Source organism: Hydra vulgaris, chromosome 09 (assembly GCF_038396675.1).
Source record: "Hydra vulgaris chromosome 09, alternate assembly HydraT2T_AEP".
Lineage (NCBI taxonomy): Eukaryota > Metazoa > Cnidaria > Hydrozoa > Anthoathecata > Hydridae > Hydra > Hydra vulgaris.
The window spans coordinates 61,541,331-61,566,500 of NC_088928.1; the positions used below are offsets into that span (position 1 = coordinate 61,541,331).

Genomic DNA, 25,170 nt, shown 5'->3' on the forward strand with positions numbered 1-25,170 from the left:
CAGATTTTTTTAAAATTCCACTTGCAGTACAGCAATTTATTTTCCAAGAAAATTTATACACAAGTTATAACTGCTATGTAACGTTTAAAAGTTACCAATAACAACCATAATACCATAAAGTATTAAACTATAAAAACTATATATATATATATATATATATATATATATATATATATATATATATATATATATATATATATATATATATATATATATATATATATATATATATATATTGTTTATCTTTTTATTTATTTGTTTTTTAATAAAGAGTATTCAATTTGCTATGGAACCATTCATTGATTTTGAATCGGAAGTTGTTTGTTGTTTAACGTCTTCTTGTTTGGAGGCAAATGTTTGAGATGTTTTTTTTTCTACTGATGATAGTTTTGCTAACTCAAGTGATGAAAAAACAATACATTGCAATTGATTGAATTTAATTTTAATTAATTTGGAACTTCTATGATGTCTGTTTGGTCGGTAATTCTTTCCAAGTAAAAGTTTTAAATTTTGAGCAGAAAAATTATTTAGTTCAGGTGCGTTTTTTAATAAACTGACTAACGGTGCATTTTCTTTGTTTTTAGAGTACAAAAACTTTATAATAATGTTTATAAGTCTCCATTTACGTTTAACTTTCAACACCTTAGAAGTCATGGCAGGACTAGAACTCTGAAAATCTAAAACTAAGTTTTGTTTAAAAATATTTTCTGTTGTATTAAAGGTTTCCATCTGGCCAAAAGTTCCTAATAAAACACCTTTTATAGTCCAAAGTCTGGCACAACAATCAGTAGAAGCTGATAAGATATTTTTTGTGTTTTCAATATAGTCCAGAGAAACTATAGCTTTAAAATGAGCTCTAAATTTCAAACATATTTGGGGTTTATTTTCTTCAAACTTTTTCTTATCTTCTTTCAATGTAATTGTCGAGTGAATAAAAAAACAATCGCTTATATCCCAAATACAAATGATGCCTAAACTATCTCCAATAAAAAGTAGATTATTTTTTGAGTCACTGATCATTGCATGTATTGAGCCGTCGTTCAACTCATCAAGGGCATCAAATTGACCAAGGAATTTATTCTTTGAACTCCAGGCCTGAACATTTTTATCCGCACTAAAAAGAATTGTTAGAGCTTTGCTTTCATCTTCCCTTGATTTCAATATTAAAACTTTCTCAATTGAAACAATCTTATTTTTAACTTTTTCTTTATTCATAGTTTCTAATGTTCTGGCTGCTTCAGCTTCCGTTGTTGTAGCTTCTATCCCTGATTCTTTTTCTTTTTTTTTTAAAGTATTAATATTTTGCTCAAAGCTAACTTCTCCAGTTTTTAGATTCCAACAACTCACCTGACCATCGTAGCTTGAAGTAACTGCTACCCCTGTTTCAAGAGAATCAATTGACAAAACATCATCTTTGTGTAAACTGTTGAAAATTTTAATAGATGTATCTTCTGATTCATGGTAAACTTGGATTCTGTGATTCCATCCTACCACAACCAAATTTTGATTTGGGCACGCAAGTCCTGTTACTTCGTTTCCATCTAAGGCCTTTATTTCTCGAACAAGATCTCCATTGCTAAAGTTCCAAGTTTTTACAACTCCGTTAGCTGATCCTGTAATTAGTTTTTTCATTGTTTTATCAAACAATATAGCAGTAATTTCAGAACCTTCATGAGCATTTGATACTGACAGAACATTTTCACCAGTCAAAACATTCCATATATTTATCACTGAACCGTGACATGCACTAACCACTTGATTATAAAGGGGATTGTAAAGCGCACCACATAACGGTTTTGAATGACTACAGTTCTTGTTAATATTATTCTTTTCTAAATTTTTTTCTTTTTTCCCAAGGACTAAAATAGTGTTGCTCCCTAAAAGTAAAGTTTTGTCATTTTTGTTAAAGTAAACTGTTGTAAATGGTTGCACGCCTCCAGTTTCTGTAACACAATTAGGAATTGTTTGAAGGCAGCTATGATCACGAGTATTCCAAACTTTTATAATTTTATCTCTTGAAAAGCTAATAATTTTTTGATCATAAACTATAACATGCACCACAGCGGAGTTGTGACCTTTTAATACGGACGATGCTTTACTCCCAACGTAAGGATTCCATAAGCGTACTGTACAATCTAAGCCGCCGGTAACAATTACATTGTTTTCTTTATCGTAATCAAATGTATAAACTCCTTTGTCTATTTTAAATGAAGTTTTAATTTTGTTACTTTGCAAGTCCACAAGCAACAGAGAGGATGAAGCACAATTAGCGCAAGAAATAAAGCATTGGAGAATAGATATATATCTGACTTTTCGAACCCAATTTTTGTGAAGATTATGAAATGTTATAGCACCGACATTAGTGTGACGGTTACCAACTAGTTCTTGAAATGAGATTTTTCTTACATTAGATTGCGTATTATCTTTTTCTTTACCAATACTAAAATCGAATAAACCTACAGTTGCAAGAGTAAAAGTGATGCAAGAAATACTTCCATTGGCATCTCCTAAAAGCAAACAACTATTGTTTAAGTCGCTGGCATCGTACCAATAATCCATGCAAAACACGCAATGATCTAATCCAGTTATTATAAATTGTATATCAAAGTTATTACCAGAGCAATCGTAAAATAAAATATGTCTGTCAGTTGTTGAAACTGCAACTTTTTTTACGTTTGATAAGCATGCAACATCTGTTACCCACATTTGTTGAGGCTTTCTCCCAATTGAATCAGATAAGTGGACAACCCTTTGTAATTGAAAATCTAAATTCCAGAACACAAACAATCCATCTTTACTTACAGATATATATCGTCCGTAAGTGTTGTCATAATTATCTACATCTAAACTGTTTTGAATACCATTTTTTGTACCTTTTTGAAAACCTCCAAGAGTCGGTAAATAACCAAGCATTACTATTGTATCGTGATGGGGATGGGAGAGCTCTTTTGCACGTTTAGGGAAAAGACTATCAGCACTTTCGTTGTTGATTGTCAATATCTGTTCATTTTCAAATAGCACATATGAACAAAATTCCTCCCAATCAACTTTTCCATCACAATTTCTATCAACTTTTAAAAACAAGTTTTCTAATTCTTTTTTACCAACTGTCTGACCAAACGCAATATTAATAGCATTACCAAATTCTTCCATATTTAATCCACCCTTCATTCCTACTTGATCAGAACTTTGAAACATTGTTTGCAATGTTGTTAAGTTTTGGTTGCTCATTTTATTTTTGGTTTTCTCATGCAATCGAGTTTCTTCTCCGTTCCTCTAAAATATGACAGATTTATAGAAAAACAAATATAAAAATTTAGGAGATCAAACAAATAACAATAACTCTAGTTGCATAACTGGTAAATTAACAAAGAGATTTGACAATAATACAGAGTAAACCGGGTTTATTTCACCAGCTTTTTATCAAAAATAATGGTACAAGATAACAACATAAAAACAGAATCAAGTATGGATTAAAAAAAGTTTTTTATTTAATAAAAGAAAATTTTTTTTTTTGAAAATTTAACATATGTATAAAATCGGAGCAATTTCAAATTTCACCCGTGTAAATGAATAAATAAAATCATTTAAAATGTTTTTAAATATATATTTTAAAGTATATATATGGTACTAGCATATAAAATAATTTTGAGTGTCAAAAAAAAGGTTTGGAAATAAGTTTCTAAAGCAGTATGAATACAAGTAGAATACACCTTGAAGAAACGCGGAACCATCAAAAGCATGAACCGGAGGTGGTTTATAGCTTTATAACTTCTTTGTATTGTTCCATATCTTTAAAGAAAATGGAACGGACCAAGGCACAGTGAATTGCTTTATACAAACTAGGTGGACAAAAGTCAGCTCAAGGTAATGAATAATTGATAATATTTGTCTAATAATAATTCCTCATTGGTAACAACTTAAGATATAAATAAGACAAACAGAAAGCTAATAAACAATTAAAGTGACGTTAAAATGTAACTTTATTTATGAAAGTATTTTAGTTAAAAATTTTAATTTGCTTCCAATACCATTTAACAAGATTTAAAAAAAAGAACCACTTTTTACTGTGATGGATTTTACTTTAGGAGGTTAAGTACTTTGGATTTTATTGGAAATTTAGATCAAATAAGTGGTGCCCTGCAAATTTAAAAAAAACTATGTAAAAATTGGAAATATTATTTTAGTCTTTTAATTTTCAAAGCATGTAACTAATTTTATGCACATGTATCCAGACAATTTATTTGGTATAGTACAACCAAAACCCTAATGTGCTTAGATATAAAAATTTAGCTGCTCGAGACTGCGCGTTTAGTTTTAATTTAATTTTTTTTAAATCAAGTGTATTGTAAGATATATTGGATTTGCAGTGGACCTATATAGACATTTTCTAGCGGATCATTGGAGTTTTGCTGATCGGTTACTTAGTGTACTATTAGTGACAGTCACTATAAATGGCAACCCGATAACTTTCCGAAATGTTAATAGTGGCTAGTCATCGGCCAGCCTTTTTTTGGGGCTGGCACTAATGGTCCACTAAATAACCGATGAGCAAAACTAAAATTCCGCAATAGAATGTTAGCTGGGGAAGTAGGGTTGCAATCAATTTACCGCAATCACTCTGTACCATTGAATTAAACAGAGCTGCTCAAATAGTACATCGTTTTTTGGGACAAAGAAAACTTGCTACTTTTATTAGAAAGAGAACAGAAACACAAGCACAACAAGTCTATTGATGCGATTTGTGTTAGCAGACGGTATGTAGATTTTCGTCTTACCATAATTTATGCAAAATCTCACTCTAAGTAGTAAATGTAACCTAAGAAGATTTCTTTATTTCTAAAATTAGGCTGAAATTAAACTTTAAGCCATAGTAAAAAAAATAAATGAACATTTAATTTTTTATTTATTTTATTTCAGAGGAGGCTGCTTTAGTTGTGGTTACAACCCGCTCTCAACTCTATAAACCGAAACACAATTCTTAAAGAACAAGGCCACGGCGCTGAGAAACAAGTTGAGCACGGTACTACCAGGGACGTAGTGAGAATCGAAATCAGAACTTCTCGCTTATGAGGCGAGCGCTCTATAACTACACCACTACCACTATTAATTGAAAGAAAAAGTCAATTTCTCAAAAATGCACCTTTGAAATTGTTAAAATCAAATGGGGGTGTGATAGAAGTTTTAACCACATGTTACAAACAAAGATTTTAGTTTCCGATGCTACTGATGATTAACTGTTTGCATTTGCATTTTTTCCATTAAGATCGAGTGGTGACTGTAAGAAATAAAAAATTGGGACGAAACAAAGTTTGTTATTTCTTACGATAGCAGACAAAACACAATTTGTTGTTACAACAAAAGTAAAAAAGTATTTAAAAAAATTATTTAAACTTCTTCTAACACTAAATGTGTCTAAATTTATTGTAAAATCTAATGTGACTTAAAATAACAGACGAAACACAATCTTTGTTAAATGATCAAACAAAACACAAAACACAACCTTTGTTAAACGGTCAAACAAAACACAACCTTTTTTTCCTTACGATAACAGTGGAAACAAAATCTGTTGTTTCTTACGATAACGGACGGAAAAGTATGCAATCTTTTAACTGGTACGCGTTCTACACAAAAATCTTAAATCTGTATTGCTACTCCCAAAATAATGAATGGGAAATTAAAAGGCGTGCTTAGACGTGCTTTGGAAAATTAAAAGGCGAAAAAGGAAATTAAGAAAAAAAGAAAAGCTACCGTTTGGACATAAAAAAGCGGCAACCAAAAGCGATGAGGGTAAATGTTGTTTCAAACAATGTTCGAAGGAAATCAAGAGAAAATTTAAAAAACAAATGGGATTTATTGTAGACAGACCAAAACCTGGTTATAGAAATACAAATGATTGCAACACAGCTTGCAGGTTTTTTTTAAATCTAAAATGAGCAAAACGATTACAGGATTAGACGTCAAATTAAATAAATAACTTAGTGTTTTATTAAGCACGTAATTTAGTGTTATCTTCTGGCAATGATATTGATTGTGTCAAATTTAAAACTTTGTTCTGAAGCTACAACTTTTTATCTACATTTAAATTCGTGATATTACATGCATGTTACAGTGCAAAAAATTTTAATGCATAGTAAGGAGATGTTACAAGGTTGTGTATTCTCCCAAATGGTCAAGCTCTCGGAAGAATTTCAAGAAACACAAAATAAAGAATGTAAAAAATTCCGAGAAAATCATACTAGGCAACAGTCACGTATTTCTAAAAATTTAAATCTGCTAAATATGTTTTTAATAACATTTGATCCTGTTATAAGTTCTCTTAGAGAACTTTTTTCAAAGAGAATAAATTGCTAGAAGAGCATTTAAATTTGATTTTCCTGCCTCAAACAATAAATCATTTAATGTTTCAAATGATATCTATCATCTGAAGACTCAAATGATGAATATTGTGAGGATTCAAATAATAAGTTTTTATGATGATTTATTATCATTTTTATTGTATAACTTTATGTATACTTGCTTTATATATATTTATTTTATTTCGTTCTTCATTATATTGTATTTTTATTATAAATACTTCCAAACTTCTAAGTTATTAAACCAAGTTAGTTATTCAATTAAACAACAAATTATTTTTTAATTCAACTATTCATGACCAGAACAATTGAATTTTATAAAAAAATATTTTTGTACAAATAGATTGTGTTAGAAGATTCACTGTACAAGGGTGGAACTACTTCACCTTATTGTATATAACTGCCGGAGATTACATGATAAAATTATAAATAATATCTTCCAACTCTTTGGTGTTGTTGTTTTTGAATTAAAGAGTGACAAAAAGTTCAACAAATAAGTGACTGATTCTTTAATTGATTTTTCCTTTTATAATTATGGGGCAATTTTATATTTATGGGGCAAGTAGAAGACAAAATGTCTTATCATCAAGCCCCTTCGTGAAACAGAAAAATATAGTTTTACAAGTTCTAATATTATACAAAAGTGTGAAACTAAAAAATTTGAAAAAAAGTTATGTTTGCAAAAAAGAAAAAATCTTTTTTTTTAAAAAAATTTACAAATCGGTACATATACGTATCGTAATATAACGTAAATATAAAAATAACGTATCGTTTAATGTAAATATAAAAATTAACAAATCGGTACATATACACGTATAAAAATTCAATACAATACGTAATATATTTATATTTATTTAAAAATTTAAAAGAGATTTAGAATTTAAGATGATTTAAAAATGTTTTGAAGATTTAAATTCATCTATTTACATTTTTTATACATTATTAAAACAGACAAACAAAAACAAGAAGAAAGATACAGTATGCAAAAAAAAAAAAAAAAAATCGTACACTTAAAAAAAAATCATAATTTTAAATATTGCATTAAAAAAATGAATTTTCCGTTAAAATATTTAAAAGTTTTTTTTAGATATCTTATCAAGTATTTTTTTAAGAATATATTTGTGTATTGGTGAATTAATTGCTTTTCAAACCTATTGAATTTTACTCAATTGATCTAATGATGCATAAAATTGACTGCAAAAAAAATAATCTTACAGTTCAAAAGTAATGTCAAATCGATCAAATTCCATGGAAATTAGTATCGAGTGGGGCCTCCTTTAGCCTTGATGGCCTCATCTAGATGATTTGGGATTGAGTCATCATAGCTTCATTCAAGTTGTCTTTGCGCCTAAATGCTCGTTTGCCAATTTTTCTATACAAAATATACCACAAATTTTCTATTGGGTTCAAGTCCGGACTATGAGATGGCCATTCCAAAACATTGATGTTATTTATGTCAATGTATACCTCCGTTTTCTTAGCGGTATGTTTTGGATTGTTATCCTGCTGGAGTATGAAATAGCTTCCCATTCTCAATTTTTAAGTATATGGTTGCAAGTTAGCTTTTAGAACTTCACAATACATTGAAGTATCCATTTTGTCATCAATAAATGTAAATTTCCCCACTTCTTTTCAATTCAAACTACGCCAAACCATCACATTTCCTCCTCCATGCATTACACTACCTTGCAAACAACTTAATTTATAAGCTTCTCCTTTTTTTCACCACACTTTGTGGACTCCATCCGATGATTGTATTTTGACTCATCTGACCATAAAAATTTTTTCAAATATGATATCAGCATTTTTAAGTACTTCGATGCAAATCCTAATTGACGTTACATTTGTTTTGAAGCAAAAAAAGGTTTATTTCGAACCACTCTACCTCTATATCCTTGTTCTCTTATACAATTTCTGATTATTTGAGGAGTCTCAGTGTTGTTATGATCTTCTTGAATTTTTAAAGCTAATTTAGCTGCCGACACTAATATATTTTTCTTCGCATCAATGATGACATTAATGATATTTCGATCAATTGCACTAAAGGTCTTGCGTTTTCGTCCTCGACCAGCCACACTAGCAACGGTTCCAATCAGATTATGCTTCTTAACAATTGAGAAAACGAAGTTATGCTTTAATACAAATAACATTAGAGTTTTGGAATGGCCAACTCAAAGTCTGGGCTTGAATCTAATAGAAAATTGGTGGTATTTTTTGGACAGAAAAACTGGCAAACGAGCATTTAGACACAAAGACAACTTGAAAGAAGCTGTATTGAGAGCATGGGATAATATAACAACAAAAGAGAACAAAAATTTGATTAACTCAATGTCAAATCATCTAGATGAGGCCATTAAGGCTAAAGGAGGCCCCACTCGATACTAATTTCCATGGAATTTGATTAATTTGACATTATTTTTGAACTGCACGGTTATTTTTTTTGCAGTCAATTTTATGCATCATTAGATCAATTGTGTAAAATTCAATAGGTTTGAAAAGCAATTAATTCACCAATACACAAATAAATTCTTAAAACAATATCTGATAAGATATCTAAAAAAAAGCTTTTAAATATTTTAACGGAGAACTCATTTTCTTTTATGCAATATTTAAAATTATGATTTTTTTTTAAGATTACGATTACTTTTTTGCTTACTGTATATTATAAAACAAAGTTCTTTTTTGAAAAAAATGAAAGAGTGTATTTATTGTTTAAATTTAGTTAATTTATAGTTTTTTTAAATATATCAATAGATTTTATTTTTTTCATATTTTCGTCAAGAACCGAATCCCACAAGCATGGTTCCCGACATGTAATTGAGAAGTCAGATTTTTTTAGTGATGGTAGTGGAATGTAGTAATTACTTATTCAGTGTCTTGTTTCATATTTTTGATTAATTAGAGAGAAATTTTTATTAAAAGAATTATGGAATTATTTCATTTCAAAGTTTAAACATAAATAACGAGTTATGGTAGATATTTAGTTCGTACATATTTAGAGCATTTATTTACTTTTAGTAACGGCTCAGCACTTTTGTACCAATCTGCGCCCAAAACTAATTTTGACTTGCTTGCTTTTGCTTTGTATAAATATTTTTTAATGATTGTTTGCCCAGGCAATATTACAATAGTTAATATGACTATGCATAAATGAATAGTATAAATTTTTGAAACAAATTTTATTCTAAAGATGTCTTGTCTTGTACAACAGTGGTAACTTATAAGTGTAACAGTTATGATATTTAAATATTTTAAAACTTTATTTATTTATCATAATTTATATTTCATTACTATTTATTTAAATATTACATAGTCTATATATTTGATATTAAATTAAAATTAAAAATAAATTTTAACTGATATCTTACCACTGACGAGTTTTTGTTACACTTTGTTGAAATGACGGACAATGTATTAGAAGGCATATTTTTCTTTTGTTTTTAGAAAATAACATTTTTAATTAAGTTATTAGAAAATTTGACGTCACTTCAATATAATACTCTTTGAATATTCAAATTATCAAGTTATGACACCTCATGTATTTGGAACTTCTAAGTTACTCGGTGCAGTTAAGGTGATTTATAATTTATTCGAATTCTAAAATTTGGAATTTACATGAGTTGATCAGCGTATGATGGTTAAACAATAACTGTAGACTTGATAACATCCTGTGGTCAGCAAAGTATCTTACAGACGCGATAATGTTTAAAAACAAGCTTAACTACACCGAATACTTTTTAATGTAACAATTATGCCTAAATTATGTACTAAAATTATGCCTTCGCATAATTTTAGTTTTAAAATGAATAATATTCGCACAGTAGAAATAGAGTAACGTTCTACTATAGCATACAAATAATAAGGTAATAGAAAATAGTAGAGATGTTATAATTCCAAAACATGGTTGCAAATGGCGTTGAGTAAAAAATCTATACCAACATTAAGATAAATTAAAATAACTTTAAGCTTTTTCTTTTTTTTTTCAGTTTCAATGTTCAATTTTTCAAGTTCGACGACAAATTCGGAAGCAATTATAAAAAAAAAATTAATTTTAAGATTAAAACTTATCACAGAATAAGAAGTGATCATCGAACTTTGAAAACAAAAAGAAAAATTTGAGGTTATTTAGATTCATCTTAATTTAGGGATGTACCGGAATTCTGTTCCGGCCGGATTTTGCAACTTTTAAGTCGGCCGGAATTATTTTTAACTTTATTTATTTAAGACATGTGACACAGACTGTGTAAATTAAATCAAAAAATCGTTGTCCTACAGGGCAATGTAGAACTATGTGTAGACCGAGGTAAAAAATCCAAAATTCTTAACAAATACAATGTAATTTTAGGTAAAGCTACAGTTTAGCGTTCTAAAATAATTTTATTTTTTCGCTTGTTGCGCTCTCGTTAGTAGAGAGTTTTTAAACATTATTTTTATATTATATATTTTATATATACAAATTTTAATTAAAATAATAAAAGAAAAAAGAGTGCTGCCCTATGCCAAATCCTCAGTCAATGTAGCAGCACTTTCTTGTAGAAGTATGTTATAAGATAGTCAATGTAGCTACACCCTCTTGTAGCAGTAGGCCATAAGATAATGAACGTAGTAGCACTCCTTTGTAGCAGCAGACTATACAATAATTGATGTAGCAGCAATCCCTTGTAGCAGCAGGCTATAAGATAGTTGATGTATGCACTAAAGCCAAAAAATATTCTTTATGCTGCTATTAAAAAGTTTCCAGTTTGAGCAAGTCTCCTCACGAAAGGGCAAACAAAAATTATTTTTGACCGCATATCTGTAGCTTTGCCTAGTTTTACTTGCAGTAATCACTTATGTAAATATTTCTAAAAGTTTAGGAATTTTGTGGTGCAAAAAGTATTGCTATCCAGTTACCTGCCTCTGACAATAGTCTCATTTTTAATGTTTCTTAACCTATAAATAGTTAAAAAGTACAGTATGCCTATTATAGTAAATATTTTATATACATGTATAAATATATATACATACATAAATTATATATGAATGTATATATATTTATACATATATTATATATGTATGTATATATATATATATTTATACATGTATATGAAATATTTACTGTAATAGGCATCCTGTACTATATGATATATATATATATATATATATATATATATATATATATATATGTATATACATATATATGTATATATATATATATATATATATATATATATATATATATGTATATACATATATATGTATATACATATATATGTATATACATATATATGTATATACATATATATGTATATATATATATATATATATATATATATATATATATATATATATATATATATATATATATATATATATATATATATATATATATATATATAGGTTATAAATATATATTATGTAACCACGATGCTGAGGTGCAGGCTTTCACTCCAATCTTGAAGTTAAAAAATATAAATCTCGTTGCGATCAAAATTCCGGCCGGATTTTTTTAACAATTCCGGCAAATCCGGTTCCGGCCGGAATTCAAAATTTCCAATCCGGTACACCCTTAATCTAAATGTGGGTAAAGATTTTTACTCGTAGTGACGCCCTTAGCTACCATGATATGGAACTATTTGAGCAGTTGTAGCGTAGTGGTTCGAGCGCTTGCCTCAGAAACAAGAGATCCGTGGTTCAATGCCATCTCTAGGCAAGTTTAATAACATCGGTAAGGAAGAAGGCGTGAACTTCCTTTTAAATGCGGTGCTCTGTGATAAGACTGTAAAGACTTCTTGGGGCACCTGAAATAATAATATAATATAATATTATAGAAAGCTGTAATAGTTTGAAAACTACGAGTGAAATTAATAGTAACTAATTTCACTTTGACAGCGTATACATTGTAGTTGTTATAGGTAAATAAATTAAATTATAAATTACAATCATATAGCTCTAGATATTTATCAATGCGAGTTTTAAATAAGTTTAAGCTTTTACTTTTGATGATAAAATCTGGTAGTTTGTTCCACATTGATGAGACTCTATTAGTTAAAAATTGATGAAATTAATAAAAAAATAAAAAAAAATTAAATTATAACACCTTTATTGCAAGCAATTTTTAGTGCGAAGTTTAAAATCCAATATCTAAAGAGCGAATAATCATTCTGTATTAAATATTTTAGCATTGATCTTTGAGTACACTTTGAGCAACAGCAATTTGAAGAAGTACTCTTATGAGCTAATGATTCTTACAAATGACGGCTCTCAATCAAAAAAAAAAAGGTTAAATCTATGATTTTTTTTCTTACTATTGCAATATCATAGGTTGTTTTTTTCTTACTATTGCAATATCATTGGTTGATTTTTTTATAAATAGGTAAATGACAAATACTCATTTTTGAAAATAAACTGTAAACCCAGGGTTAACCCTAATTCAGGGTTAACCCTAACCCTGAATTTAACCATTTAGAAATCACAAAAATTATGCTTTTTGACTATAACTCTATTTTTAAGTCAAACTTTAAGCCCAACAGCTTACTTTATCGTAAATATGTTTGTATATTTAGGTATTATATTAGATAAAGATTTATGATTATAAAGAAAATTTATAATTATGATAATAAAAAAGGGATTCCAGCAAACATTGTTGTATTGGATTGGCAGAGGAGCTACATAGACATTTTGAGCGGTTTTGCTGATTAGTTACATAGTGGACCATTAGAGGCATCCGTTATAAGCACCCCACAGCGGTTCACTGAAGTTCCGTTTTAGAATTTTTACTGGGATACTTGCGGCTCTAAGTAAAAATAAAAATCAAGAATGAAAAATATCAATTTTTGTGTACTTTTGAAGCATGGTATTTAAACAAGCCGAAATGTTTATGATACAACTATATCTAATGTATATGCATGTTACGAATACACCAAAAATAAGTATATTTATTTTGGTATAGTCGTAACATATATGCTTACTTACTTTGGTAAGTCGTAACATTATATAGATTCTATCTGTTGACCAGCTTTGCATTTTCACCTTTAGGTGCTTCTAATCACAGTTTGATCTCTCTAAAACTATTAACATATTTTGCTTCATCATCTGAATTCCCTATCATTGTACCTCTTACAACTACGTTAAAGCTGACTCGAACTTTTTCCGTGATTTTCTTCGTGATGGCCCTTGGGTTAAAATCTTTCGTCTTCCTGCTGACAAATGTACTTAAAGAGAATCTTTACTTTGAATCCTTCCTTACTAGTTGTACTATAAAAGTTATCCTATATGGACAGCACTCTTCTTCATTTCCTGTAATGTCAGGGATTCCTCAAGGTTCTCCCCTTGGTCTTATATCTTTATTAATTTACATTAACATAAAATCCCAGAAATTCTCACATCTAAGGTAGTATTGTTCGCTGATGATCACAATTTATTCTTGTCTTGATAAGAAGAAAAAACTCTGATTGCTTGGAGGGGGCGTTTAATCTTGAAAAGGATTTTACTTCTACTACAGCATGAGGCACTCAGTGGCTGGTAAATTTTAAGTCAGATAAAACTCAATTTTATTTAACCAATCGTTATCGCAACTATCTAAATCTTCCTATACTTATGAATGGTACCGTACTCGATAAGTCATCTATCCTTCGTCTTCTAGAATTAAATCTTACTTCCGATCTTTCTTGGAAACCAAATATCAAATCCATTGCAAAATTAGCATATATTAATGTTACATCTATTTTTCTTGCTAGCCACTTTCTTACTCCGAATTCTATTCTTTATCTCTATAAACCTCAAATTTGTTCTTGTATGGAATACTGTTGCCATATCTGAAGCAGATCTTTGAATGATGCCCTTTTTCTTCTGGACAAAGTGAAAAAACGCATTGTAAACATAGTGGAACCTGCTCTTGCTGCCAACCTTCAACCATTGTTACATTGTCATGATGTTGCATTCTTTTCTCTTTTCTATAAATACCATAATGAACACTGCTCTAAATAGCTTGCGTTTCTTATTCGTCTAGTTTTTTTCCTCGAACATCAGTTTTTTGTCGACTATTAATCTATAAAGTTTTTAAGACTCATACCCATAAATTAATATGTCTATAGAGTATTGTCACTTTGAAATCTAAAAAAGGAGATTCGAACCTTTGATTTACAAATGCTTTTGCCACAACCGACATAAAAAACCGTCTAAACTTTTAAACTAGCTTTACATACCAAGTGCTGTGTCCAGGCTCAATGAAAGAAGGGTGCAGTCGGTGCGCTACCTATAAGAGTCATTTATTAACGTTTTTCTTATTTCAATACATTTTTGAGTAAAGCCGTTGTACATAAAATCATGAAAATATAAAAACTTAGAGCTCTGTGATATAATACAAAAGATTTGCCGAAATTTGTATAAGAGCAATGTTGATAAATATAATTTTAATTTCTTTGGCCATATTGTTTATGGGCTTTCATATAATTTTTAAAAAGATATCGGAGATAAAGGTATAAAATGTGTCGAAGTTAAGTTTATTTTTTATTTGAACATAAAGCAAAGTTCATTTAAACAGTTGATAGTAGTTGAGTAGACTTATTTTAAATAAAAGTTTTAGATCAAAAGAATTTAGAACATTTTCAATAACTTGTTTGCATCTAGAACGAGTTTTTTTAGTTTATACATTTTACATCAAATTAACCAATAAAAATAAATAATCATAAACTATATATAACTGTGCATTTAAAATATAAATATACTGGATAAAATATATGAAATAAAAGAACTAAAAACAAGAAAAAGTATTTTCTGCTGAAAAAATAACTTCTTTTAATTTTCGTTTGAAAGAAGTTAAAGTCCATTTCGAAGACAAATCAAAATTAGGCAAAACTATTTTATCCCATAAATATGGACCGCGATATGAAATAAATAGTTGTTCAAATTTAGTTTGGCAGAAAGGTTATTGTAGGTTTTTTCCATTACGAAGATTGTATTCGGTTATGAGTTTTAGATTATAAAGGTTTATAAATACATTAAGAGAGAGGTAAAGAGATTTAAATTTAGTTTTGTGCGCGCTTCTCCATACAATATTTGCATAGTTTAAATGGCAGTGGATAAACGAATAATACAGTATATTTTAATTGTTGTTTATTTAACATATACCGAAATTTATATATAACTTCAATACTTTTAGCAACTTTCATGGAGATATTATCGATATGTTGATTTCAGGATATTAAAGATTTTATGTTATCCAGAAGAATTATTAAAGTATATTTAGAAAACAATTTTTTAACAGGTAAGGAGCACGTCATACTATGAAAGTTGCAACAGTTTTTCTTTTTTAGGTCACTATAAATTTTTTAATTGCTCTAGTGTTAATCTTTTCAACGTTTAAATATATATTTTGATTTATTTTATGTTTCATTCATCTGTTTAAGATTTGAAAAGTTGCCTATATAAAACTTCAGAAAATAATTTTTGCAGTTCACGTAACAAACTTAACTTTGTTTTTATGAGCTCTTGCCCAGGCTATTTTGGCTTAAGTCGGATAGCTGTGTAGAAAAAAAAAAAAAATTCAGAACTTTTAAACTGTTGTGTAATAGGAAAGATCGAGCTTTTTAAAACAGAACTTAAATACTACCCGAAAGTTATCTTAAATACTACCCGCAAGTTATCTAAAATACTAACCGCGAGTTATTTTAAATACTACCCGCGAGTTATCTTAAACACTACCCGCGAGTTATCTTAAACACGAAATTTCACGTAGTCTATAAATGCTCCATTATTTTTGTCACAAAATACATTGCTTAAAAAGAAAAAATTGTTTCTTCCAGAATTGTTGCGAAACAACTCAGTGCGGTAAATGTTATTTGAAATGTGGAGCCACATTTCTAATAAATTTTAAATGTAACGTTTCAAATAAATTTTTTTTTATATTTCAAATAAATTTTATTTTAAATAAAATTTATTTAAAATATTTTTTCTAATTCTCTTGAAACAAGAAGGTTCGGATCAAATTTTCTATGTGTAAGGTTGCACACTACTCAAGATACTTGTGCTGGCTTGGAACACAGTAAACCCTAATACCCAAGAGAAGTAACGAGAAAATAATGGTTTAGTTTTTTACCCTTGGTTTAAGCAAGTTGTGTATGTGGTTTTAGCAAGATTCTTTTAGGTAATTCTAGCCATAAAAAGCATTGTGGTTTATCTAGCCTGAGAGAGTGTTCCATTTTCTTTATCCCATTTAGAAAGATTATATGGGTTTGTCAGACTCGTCAATGAGAATTTGTTGTTTTTGTTTGGAACATGCATGCAAATCTGGCTTTAAAAAGTATTGAAGTTTATTTAGCATGAGTGAGTGTTACATTTTCTTTTTCCTGTTTTAGATATTAGAACATGGGGTTGTTGGCCTGGCCAATAAGAACTTGCCATTTTTGTTTGAGGCATGGAATACAAATCTAGCCTTAAAAAAGCGTTGTGGTGTTATAGCCTGAGAGAGTTTTATTTTAATTTCACTTTTTCGATATCAAGACATGGATTTTTTAGTCTGGATAATAGGCATTTGCCGTTTTTGTTTGTGAACTGAATGAAATTAAAGCAGAGCTTATCTAGGGTACCCTCTGTTTTAGTAATATTGCATATGTTATTTGTTTTAAAGACTTCTTGATAGATCTAGTCTAAAAGAAAAGTAATTATAGTCCAAGTGTATTTTCTTGTTGTTTTATGGACTTCATTTAGGTTTTTAAACCAAACCTGCATGATATATCATTATTTTGGTAAATCTAGCTCGTAATGTATACATTTACTGTGTTACTTTATTACTGTATTATACTGTATACATTTGCCGTTTTTTATTGAGGTTTGTATTTCTTTAATTTAGGGTGTGTCAAGTTTATCCTTGGTCAAGTATTCTCGTTTTTAGTGAGTTGTATTTTTGATATGGCTCTAGATCATTTGAGGAATATCAAAAGAAAAACAACATGTAAAAATTGGTCAAATGTGAGGTTTGAACCTGCAACAAGTTTGAAAGGCGACACCTTAACCGGGTATGCTATTCTGATGTATCATCGTTCAGAAAATAAGTATATAATTTCGCAAATTTATTTAGTATTGTTAATGTTTGGATATTTTCTAGGTATAAATATAAATCCAATGTATAATCCACGTTAAAAACAAAATACATCTAAATAAATGTAAATAAATACACGTAAAAAGCACACACACACTCCTATAATACACGCTTACCAGCTAAAGGTAAATAGGATAATTAATATCTTGTTACCGCAGTGAATAAACTAAATGATGTAGTGAGGTGTTGATCCCCCTTCTCAGGAATGCACTGCAATCACTTTTGAAACAAGATATGAATCATATTTTATTTTTCTAAAAGACTAAAAATACTTTTTTCTTTGTCATTTTCTAAAATATCATTTTCGTATCATCTTAATTTTTCGGTAATTCTTACTCTTGCAACAGATTTTCTAAAAGCAATTTTTTTAATGCCGTTTCTCTTTATTTTGGTTGTTATAAGGTTTTTTTTTAATATTTCTGCAATACTTATGATTAACATTTTTGAACATTTTCTTGCTAAATTATTATTCCTAGTTTATATGATTTTTGTTTTTTTGTAGCTCTTCACATTTTGTTGCACCCTTTCACATTTTGTTGCACCCTTTCACATATTGTTGCAGCCTTGCACATTTTGTTGCAGCCTTGCACATTTTGTTGACTTTATTGAAACAATGCTGAAGTGTTTTCTTTTAAAAAAATTATATTTTCACTTAAGTTTTTAACTTTTGTTTTTTAACTGATATCACTTTTGCTTTAAATAAATATAGAAAATAGTAAATATCTTATTGTTAGTCAAGCAAGATGTAAATGAATTCATTAAAATTATAAGTTTAAAACAAGATCACATTACTAAACAAATTAAAACAAGTTACCAGAGCAAATAAAAACGCTCCCTCCTCTAACTGTCCAAGTTTATGTAACATATTTTGCTACCATTATGTTCAAAAAAATCAACCATGCTTGGCTTTCGTAAAATATTGTTTGTGAAACCTACCTACAACCCTATCCCTTTTCTGGCAAACACATAAGGAATATACCATAGAAAAATTTTAGTAAAACTTTATGTACAAACAGTGTCTCGTCAAAAAACCGTAAAATGAACATTCTGATCTTCACAAAAAACCTGCCAAAAAATTACATTAAAGAGAAATTTTAATTACGGTCCAGGTAAAGTCCTAGTAAGAGCTATTTATTATATAATTTTTTTTAATAACTATGGCAGAATGAATTTTGATACCTTTTTTTACTTCGTACTTGTGAAAATAAACTATTATTTATACAAGTAGAAAGTAAAAAATTTATAGTAGCTAGATTTTTGAATCTTAAAACTACTGATTTCTTAAATCTAAGATCTTACTTTCTGACATTTAATTCGGATGTCGATCCTCTCGTTCGAGAGCTGACTTGTTAACTGTTAACTGGAGGCGGTGAAGCATAAGCTACTTCTCTTGACATAAAAAAGTCTTTCGAATAGGTCTGGTTTGTTAGAATTTTTGATATTTTCGCTTTATATATGGCACATCAGGTAAAGTTTCTAAAATTATTGATTTATTTTTTTCTAACCAGTTTCAAGGTTATCCATGAAAGCCAACTCTTCTTCATTTTAAGTAATTTCAGAGATACCGAGGTTCTATCCTAAGTCCTGTTTCTCATCAATGTTAATAATCCTCATGGCAATCTTAGAATCCCTTTTAAAGTAGCTCTATTTGCTAACGACGCTGATATCTCTTATGGAAACCATAAGCATATGCTTAGGTTGCCTCACTTTATCGTTCTCGACATTTGCCTACTCCCGATTCCATTCTCTACCCATATAAATCTCTCAAATTCGCTCTTGCATGTAATGCTGTTATATTATTTGGGGTTGATCTTCTAATCATACCCATACAGCTGCTTAAGCATGGCAGCTTGGGCAGGACAAACTACAATTTCAATACGCTTTTGAACATTGTTTAGAAGAGAAACAATGTTCAAAAGCCTATGCAAAATTTAGTTTGTCCTGCCCAAGCTGCCATGCTTAAGCAGCTGTCCTACTTTCGTAAGGTTGGAAATCTTTTTCTTTTCTATGAATACTATCATGGTCGCTGCTCAAATGAGCATCATTTCTTCTTGATCAACCAAAAACTAATCTCGTCATTCAGCAAAGTTGCATTCTTTTATTATATATTTGTCGCCTAATGCTCTAAAAAATGTTCTCGCAAATCAATGCTTCGGAATTCTTTCCCGTCTTTTTGTTATTTCCGTCTTTATGTTATTATATATTATATTATATATATATTATATTATTATTGAGTTTACAGTTTTTCAAAACACACACCCACAAATATATATATATATAGCACGCCTTATAAATTCCAAGGACCGTTTTGCTCACGCCAAGCCTCTTTTATATGATGTGAAAGCACTCAATGTGTTATATGAGTTAAATATTTTTAATATTCTTTGTTTTATGTATAAATGCAAGACCCACCTATCACCCGTTTCTTTTCGTAACTTGTATTTACAAAGAGATAGAAATAAATATATTTTAAGAAACGATAATTTAATTCGACAACCATTTTCTAAAACTAATTTTGGAAAATTTTTTATTTCATTTCGCGGACCATTTTTATGGAATAGTATAGTTCTATATACTTCTAAAGATTTTTCTCAAGAATGTAATTTTGATTCTTTTAAACAAAATCTTAAAAAACTCATTTTTTCAACTGATGATATACTAATCTACTTATAAATTTTAAAATTTTTTGAAAATCCCTTACCTATATTAGTATATGTATATATTTAATGTATATTCTTTTTTATTTATTTTTTGTTTGTTTTTTTATCCACAAGCAATTACCAGTTTCTCTGTGACAAGACCTGATGGTCTTCTAATCCGCGTTCTTTATATTTATTTTTTAATATTTATTTCTTAACGATATCTCCACTTGTTAACTTTTATTATTGTAACAAAGTTTTGTTTATTTAAATTGTAATAAATATTGTAATAAAGAACAAACAAAAAAACAATATATATATATATATATATATATATATATATATATATATATATATATATATATATATATATATATATATATATATATATACAGCAAAATCCCGATAACCGGAATTTCCAGTAACTCGAACAACTTTCGAGGTCCCCTTGTGCGTTACAGTATTATAATAAAATTTTTGTGTTTGCATTTTATTATGGCTGCTGTCGCTGTTAAGAGAAAAATGAACACAAAATCAATTAAAGAAAAGTACGCTGCTTTAAGGGAAATTGGAGAAGGATTGTCAAAGTCTCAGGTTGCTATGAAAAATAGAAGGTATGTTAAAAGATATCAGTGAATTTAAAGAGAGTATTGATTTCCAAGAGGAGATTTCAATGAAGAGGATATCAGAAACTAACAAACGCATAGACGAAGTTGAAAAATTATACAATGAAAAAACACTTCTTGATTCGAATAACGAATCAAATTTTTTGAAAGATATAAAAAAAAAGTTAGTAGATCTCGAAAACCGATCCCGAAGAAACAATTTGCGAATAGATGGTGTTAAAGAACTGCCTGATGAATCTTGGGAAGATAGTACAAAAATTGTTAAAAAAATATTTTCTGAAAAACTCCAAATTAATAAAGAAATTATAATCGAAAGAGCGCACAGATCAGGGTCAATAAAGTCAGGAAAAGAGCAATCAATTGTTTTAAAACTTTTAAATTTCAATGATAAAAAGCTAAACTCAAAAAAACTACGCGGAACAGGTGTGTTTATTAACGAAGACTTTGCAAAGGAAACAATGGAAAAACGTAAAAAACTCTGGGATGAAGTGATTAAATTGAGAAAAGAAGGTAAATACGCAATTCTCAAGTTCGATTCTATTTTTTGTAGAGGATCATAAAAAATAATTTTTTTTACAATTTTTTTTACATATAGTGTTAAGAAAGTTCTTCTAATTTATAACGCAATCAAAATGTCTGTAACAAATGATTTTAAATCGTTTAGTTGTAATTTTTCAGCCCAGTGAAAAATAAAACCGCGTCCCACATGGGTTCCGCGTGGGTTCCGTGTGGGATTGATGGGATTTATGTGGGACGGATTTTCCCATGTGGTATCCGTATGGAAATTTGTCACCTTAAACCCATGTGGGTAATCCCACATGGGTTACATGTGGGAACCATATGGTATTTACACACATGGGAAATCCCACGTGGGTTTCCTGTGGGATTTGCATGGGAATTAATTTAAAAGCTGGAAACTAAAAAAAAACTAAAAAAAAATTTTTTAAATCGACATTGCATTGCGTTACGTTTATTTTGTGAGAAATTATTTTATATTAATAAAGAGAATGGCAAGCAAGTATGTAAGTACCGCGAATAATTTTTATCTTTCCTTATAGAAATAAGATTAAGATTTGTGCAAATAGACGTATTATTGGGATAATGTTATAGTTATTTGAATATAGATCTTGAGTAAATTATTTGCAAACAATTAACTGATGCAAGTTGAAATGTTGTCAAAAACCAATCTTGCATGCATGGGACACTGCAGTGTCCCACAAAGAAATGCAGGTTTGAAAGTCAAAGAATTCCTAATTTTCTCTATTAAAAAAGAAAAAAATAGGATGGGTTTCTGTAACTTTTTTTATGCTCCAAAACTTTTAACTTTAGATATAATAAGGTCCTTAAGACTTAAGAGACTTACGAACTACGTTGAGAAACAAAAACAGGATGTTTACAGAAACTTTTCAATTTTTAATCTGGAGTACCACAGTGTTATTGATAATAAAGCTTCTGGATCCAGTTTTCAAAGTAATATGATCTAAGTAATGTTTAAATAAAATAATATGCTTTAAAATGCATATAGTTATACATATAACTCCTGATAGTTAATTATATGTATAACTATTTATACATATAATTTGTTATAAAAACTTATTTTTTAAGGTTATGCTTGAATAAATTAGTACCAATTAATTCAAATTCAAGATTTAGTTAAAGTTCAAGTTAATGTTTTTATCTATTCATTGTTTTTGTTAATTTTATATTTATTTGTTCAAATTTATCAGTTAGTACTATATTTTACTACAGTAAGAATGTTTATCATTGTTGAACGTGACTTTATGTTGTTATTGATGTTAAATTTATTACGTTTCAATAACTCAGATTGAATCTTAACTGAATTATTGAAAGCTTTGTAGGGGTTTGTTGTATATCAAATGGTGTTGTAAATAAAGTAAAAGTAATATATATATATATATATATATATATATATATATATATATATATATATATATATATATATATATGTATATATATATATATATATATATATATATATATATATATATATATATATATATATATATATATACATATATAACATTAAAACAATAAAATTGATACAAAATTTCACTTTAAAACGAATACCATTAACATTGTGATGATAATAGCATTAGGAAACTAGTATTTATGTATTATTATTATACTATAAATAAATAGTTTTTTAATTCATTTTATAAAATGGAGACTGACAACTGATAATTAATGGAAATAAATACAAATTATAAAAATCATGTATTATTACTAAATACTATATTAATGCTAGTCTACAAAGTTAAAATCAATTTAGAGCATTGTTATTAGTTCTTTTGCGATTCGCACTTCCACTTCTGTCTCTCAAATTTGTAAAATAGGTGGTCAAAGCTTGCTCAATAGGTAGATTCTCAGCATAACAATGCTTTTTTCTTACACTTTCTAAAGAGAAATATGGCAAATTGATTACTTATTTTACTTAAATTGTAGGGTCATCTATGCATAATGATGTCAGATGATGACCCGGTTTGTTGAACAACTTCACCCTTTATCAAACTCAGTCAATTTTTTGCCATTTCCCATTGAAAATGATGTCAGTTTTTGTTATTGTATTATGATGGTATATCTGAATTTTTAATATAATATAAAAAATGCATATACCATCAATTTTTTTCTGGTTCAGTTATACATTTATTCTCAACAGTACTAAAAGTAAAAAAAAAAATGCGTAAATTGTTCTTTCAGATAAGCAAGCTAATTTCTGAATTTAAATTGTTTTTCCTATGATCCTCTACAGTTTTAAGCAACAAAAGCAAGAAGTTTTTAGACCACATTGTTGGTGTAAATACCTCTAAAACCTGCTCATAGCTAGCATAAATTGTTTTACTTTTTTTTAAAATAAAATATTTTACTTTTTTTTTTAATTCAATTTTTAAATTGACATTATTTTGGTCTCAACATCTCCTCCCCATTGTCAATTATTGTTAAACTCACACTGCCCCTCTATCTACTGGCATCATTTATGGATGATCCCATAGCCTAAATACTATATATATATATATATATATATATATATATATATATATATATATATATATATATATATATATATATATATATATATATATATATATATATATATATATATATATATATATATATATATATATATATATATGTATATATATTATTTTTACTTTATTTACAACACCATTTGAGATACAACAAACCCTTACAAAGCTTACAATAATTCAGTTAAAATTCAATCCGAGTTATTGAAACGTAATAAATTTAACATCAATAGAAAAGTAAAGCTGTCATCATTTAAAATGTAAAGGGTGTTGTCAAAATATGTTGATAGTAAAATTAAGTTACTAATAAAATCACGTTCAACAATGATAAATATTCTTACTGTAGTAAGAATTAGTACTAGTTAAAAAATTTGAACAAATAAATATAAAATAGTGAAAAAACAATGAACAAATAACTTGAACTTGAACTAAATCTTGAATTTGAATTAATTGGTTCTAATTTGTTCAAGCATAACCTTAAAAAATAAGTTTATATAATAAATTTTATGTATAACTAGTTATACATATAGTTAACTATCAGGAGTTATATGTATAACTGCATGCATTTTAAAGCATTTTATTTAATTTATATATTACTTTAGATCATATTACTTTGAATACTGGACCCAAAGACTTTATTCCCAATTACACTGTGGTACTCCAGATTAAAAATTTAAAAGTTTCAGTAAATATCCTGTTTTTGTTCCTCAATGTACTTCGTTAGTCCCTTAAGTTTTATGAACCTTATTATATATAAAGTTAAAAGTTTTGGAGCCTAAAAAAAGTTACAGAAACCTCCTTATCTCCTCCCTATTTTTTTTTTTTTTTTTTAATAAAAAAAATTTGGCTTTCAAACCTGCATTTCTTTGTGGGACACTGCAGTGTCCCATGCATGCATGCTTGGTTTTTGACAACATTAGAACTTGCATCAGTCAATTGTTTGCAGATAATATACTCAAGAACTATATTCAAATATCATATGAACATGTTAGAGAATGTTCATATGATATTTGAACATCACAAATTTAATAATATTGTTGTGATATGTTATATAAATAATTCCATAATAGATTATGATATGAAAATAAGATAGGATATGAAGGCAATGATCAAAGAATAAATTTACTTATAGAAATTTAGATGTTTGTTTATTAGTTTCAGAATATTATATTATGTGTGACCGCGGCCTTCTATAATAACAGGCCTTGACATCGCGCAACAAAGTTGTTAAACTGAAGGCCAATTCCTAATACTGTGTTAACATTTTCATCTTTTAACATTAGATGAAAGTTTGTGTTCGCGCTTTTTTAATAAATCTTTAAAATGTGATTGGTTTATAAATTAGATAGCCCAACATCAAGACAATAACGTTGTTATTGTCTTGATGTTGATGTAAGGTTCAAGGCGTTAACTTTGTAAGGTAAT

The 25,170-nt window shown here is 28.4% G+C and overlaps 2 protein-coding genes across 4 annotated transcripts in view; one reads left to right on the forward strand and one right to left on the reverse strand.

Annotated features, from left to right (window-relative positions):
- Positions 1-250: 250 nt before the first annotated feature.
- Positions 251-9,865, reverse strand: LOC124811346 (WD repeat-containing protein 64). Its single transcript, XM_065806264.1, has 2 exons — positions 9,725-9,865; positions 251-3,276 (listed from the first exon to the last, which is right to left on the reverse strand). Exons 1-2 carry the CDS (start codon positions 9,779-9,781, stop codon positions 277-279), a joined length of 3,057 nt encoding a protein of 1,018 aa, XP_065662336.1. The 5' UTR covers positions 9,782-9,865; the 3' UTR covers positions 251-276.
- Positions 9,852-25,170, forward strand: part of LOC136084906 (uncharacterized) — a 32,578-nt gene continuing 17,259 nt past the window's right edge. Inside the window, exons 1-4 of one of the 3 annotated variants that reach the window (XR_010640934.1) lie at positions 9,852-9,930; positions 12,518-12,617; positions 15,499-15,603; positions 17,188-17,353. Coding sequence is in view for 1 of the 3 variants with exons in the window: in XM_065806266.1 (XP_065662338.1) it covers positions 20,692-21,211 (520 nt within the window). In the remaining 2 variants the exon portion in view is untranslated. Of the gene's footprint in view, positions 10,030-12,517; positions 12,618-15,498; positions 15,604-17,187; positions 17,354-20,569; positions 21,212-25,170 lie in introns of those variants that run through there. The other 2 variants (XR_010640933.1, XM_065806266.1) reach the window with 2 other exon arrangements.

Excerpts from the sequence above, each read along its gene's own strand:
- LOC124811346 (XM_065806264.1), bottom strand. The coding sequence starts at position 9,781 with ATGCCTTCTAATACATTGTCCGTCATTTCAACAAAGTGTAACAAAAAC. Across the intron at positions 3,277-9,724 it reads GTAACAAAAACTCGTCAGTG|AGGAACGGAGAAGAAACTCG; the intron begins GTAAGATATCAG and ends GTCATATTTTAG.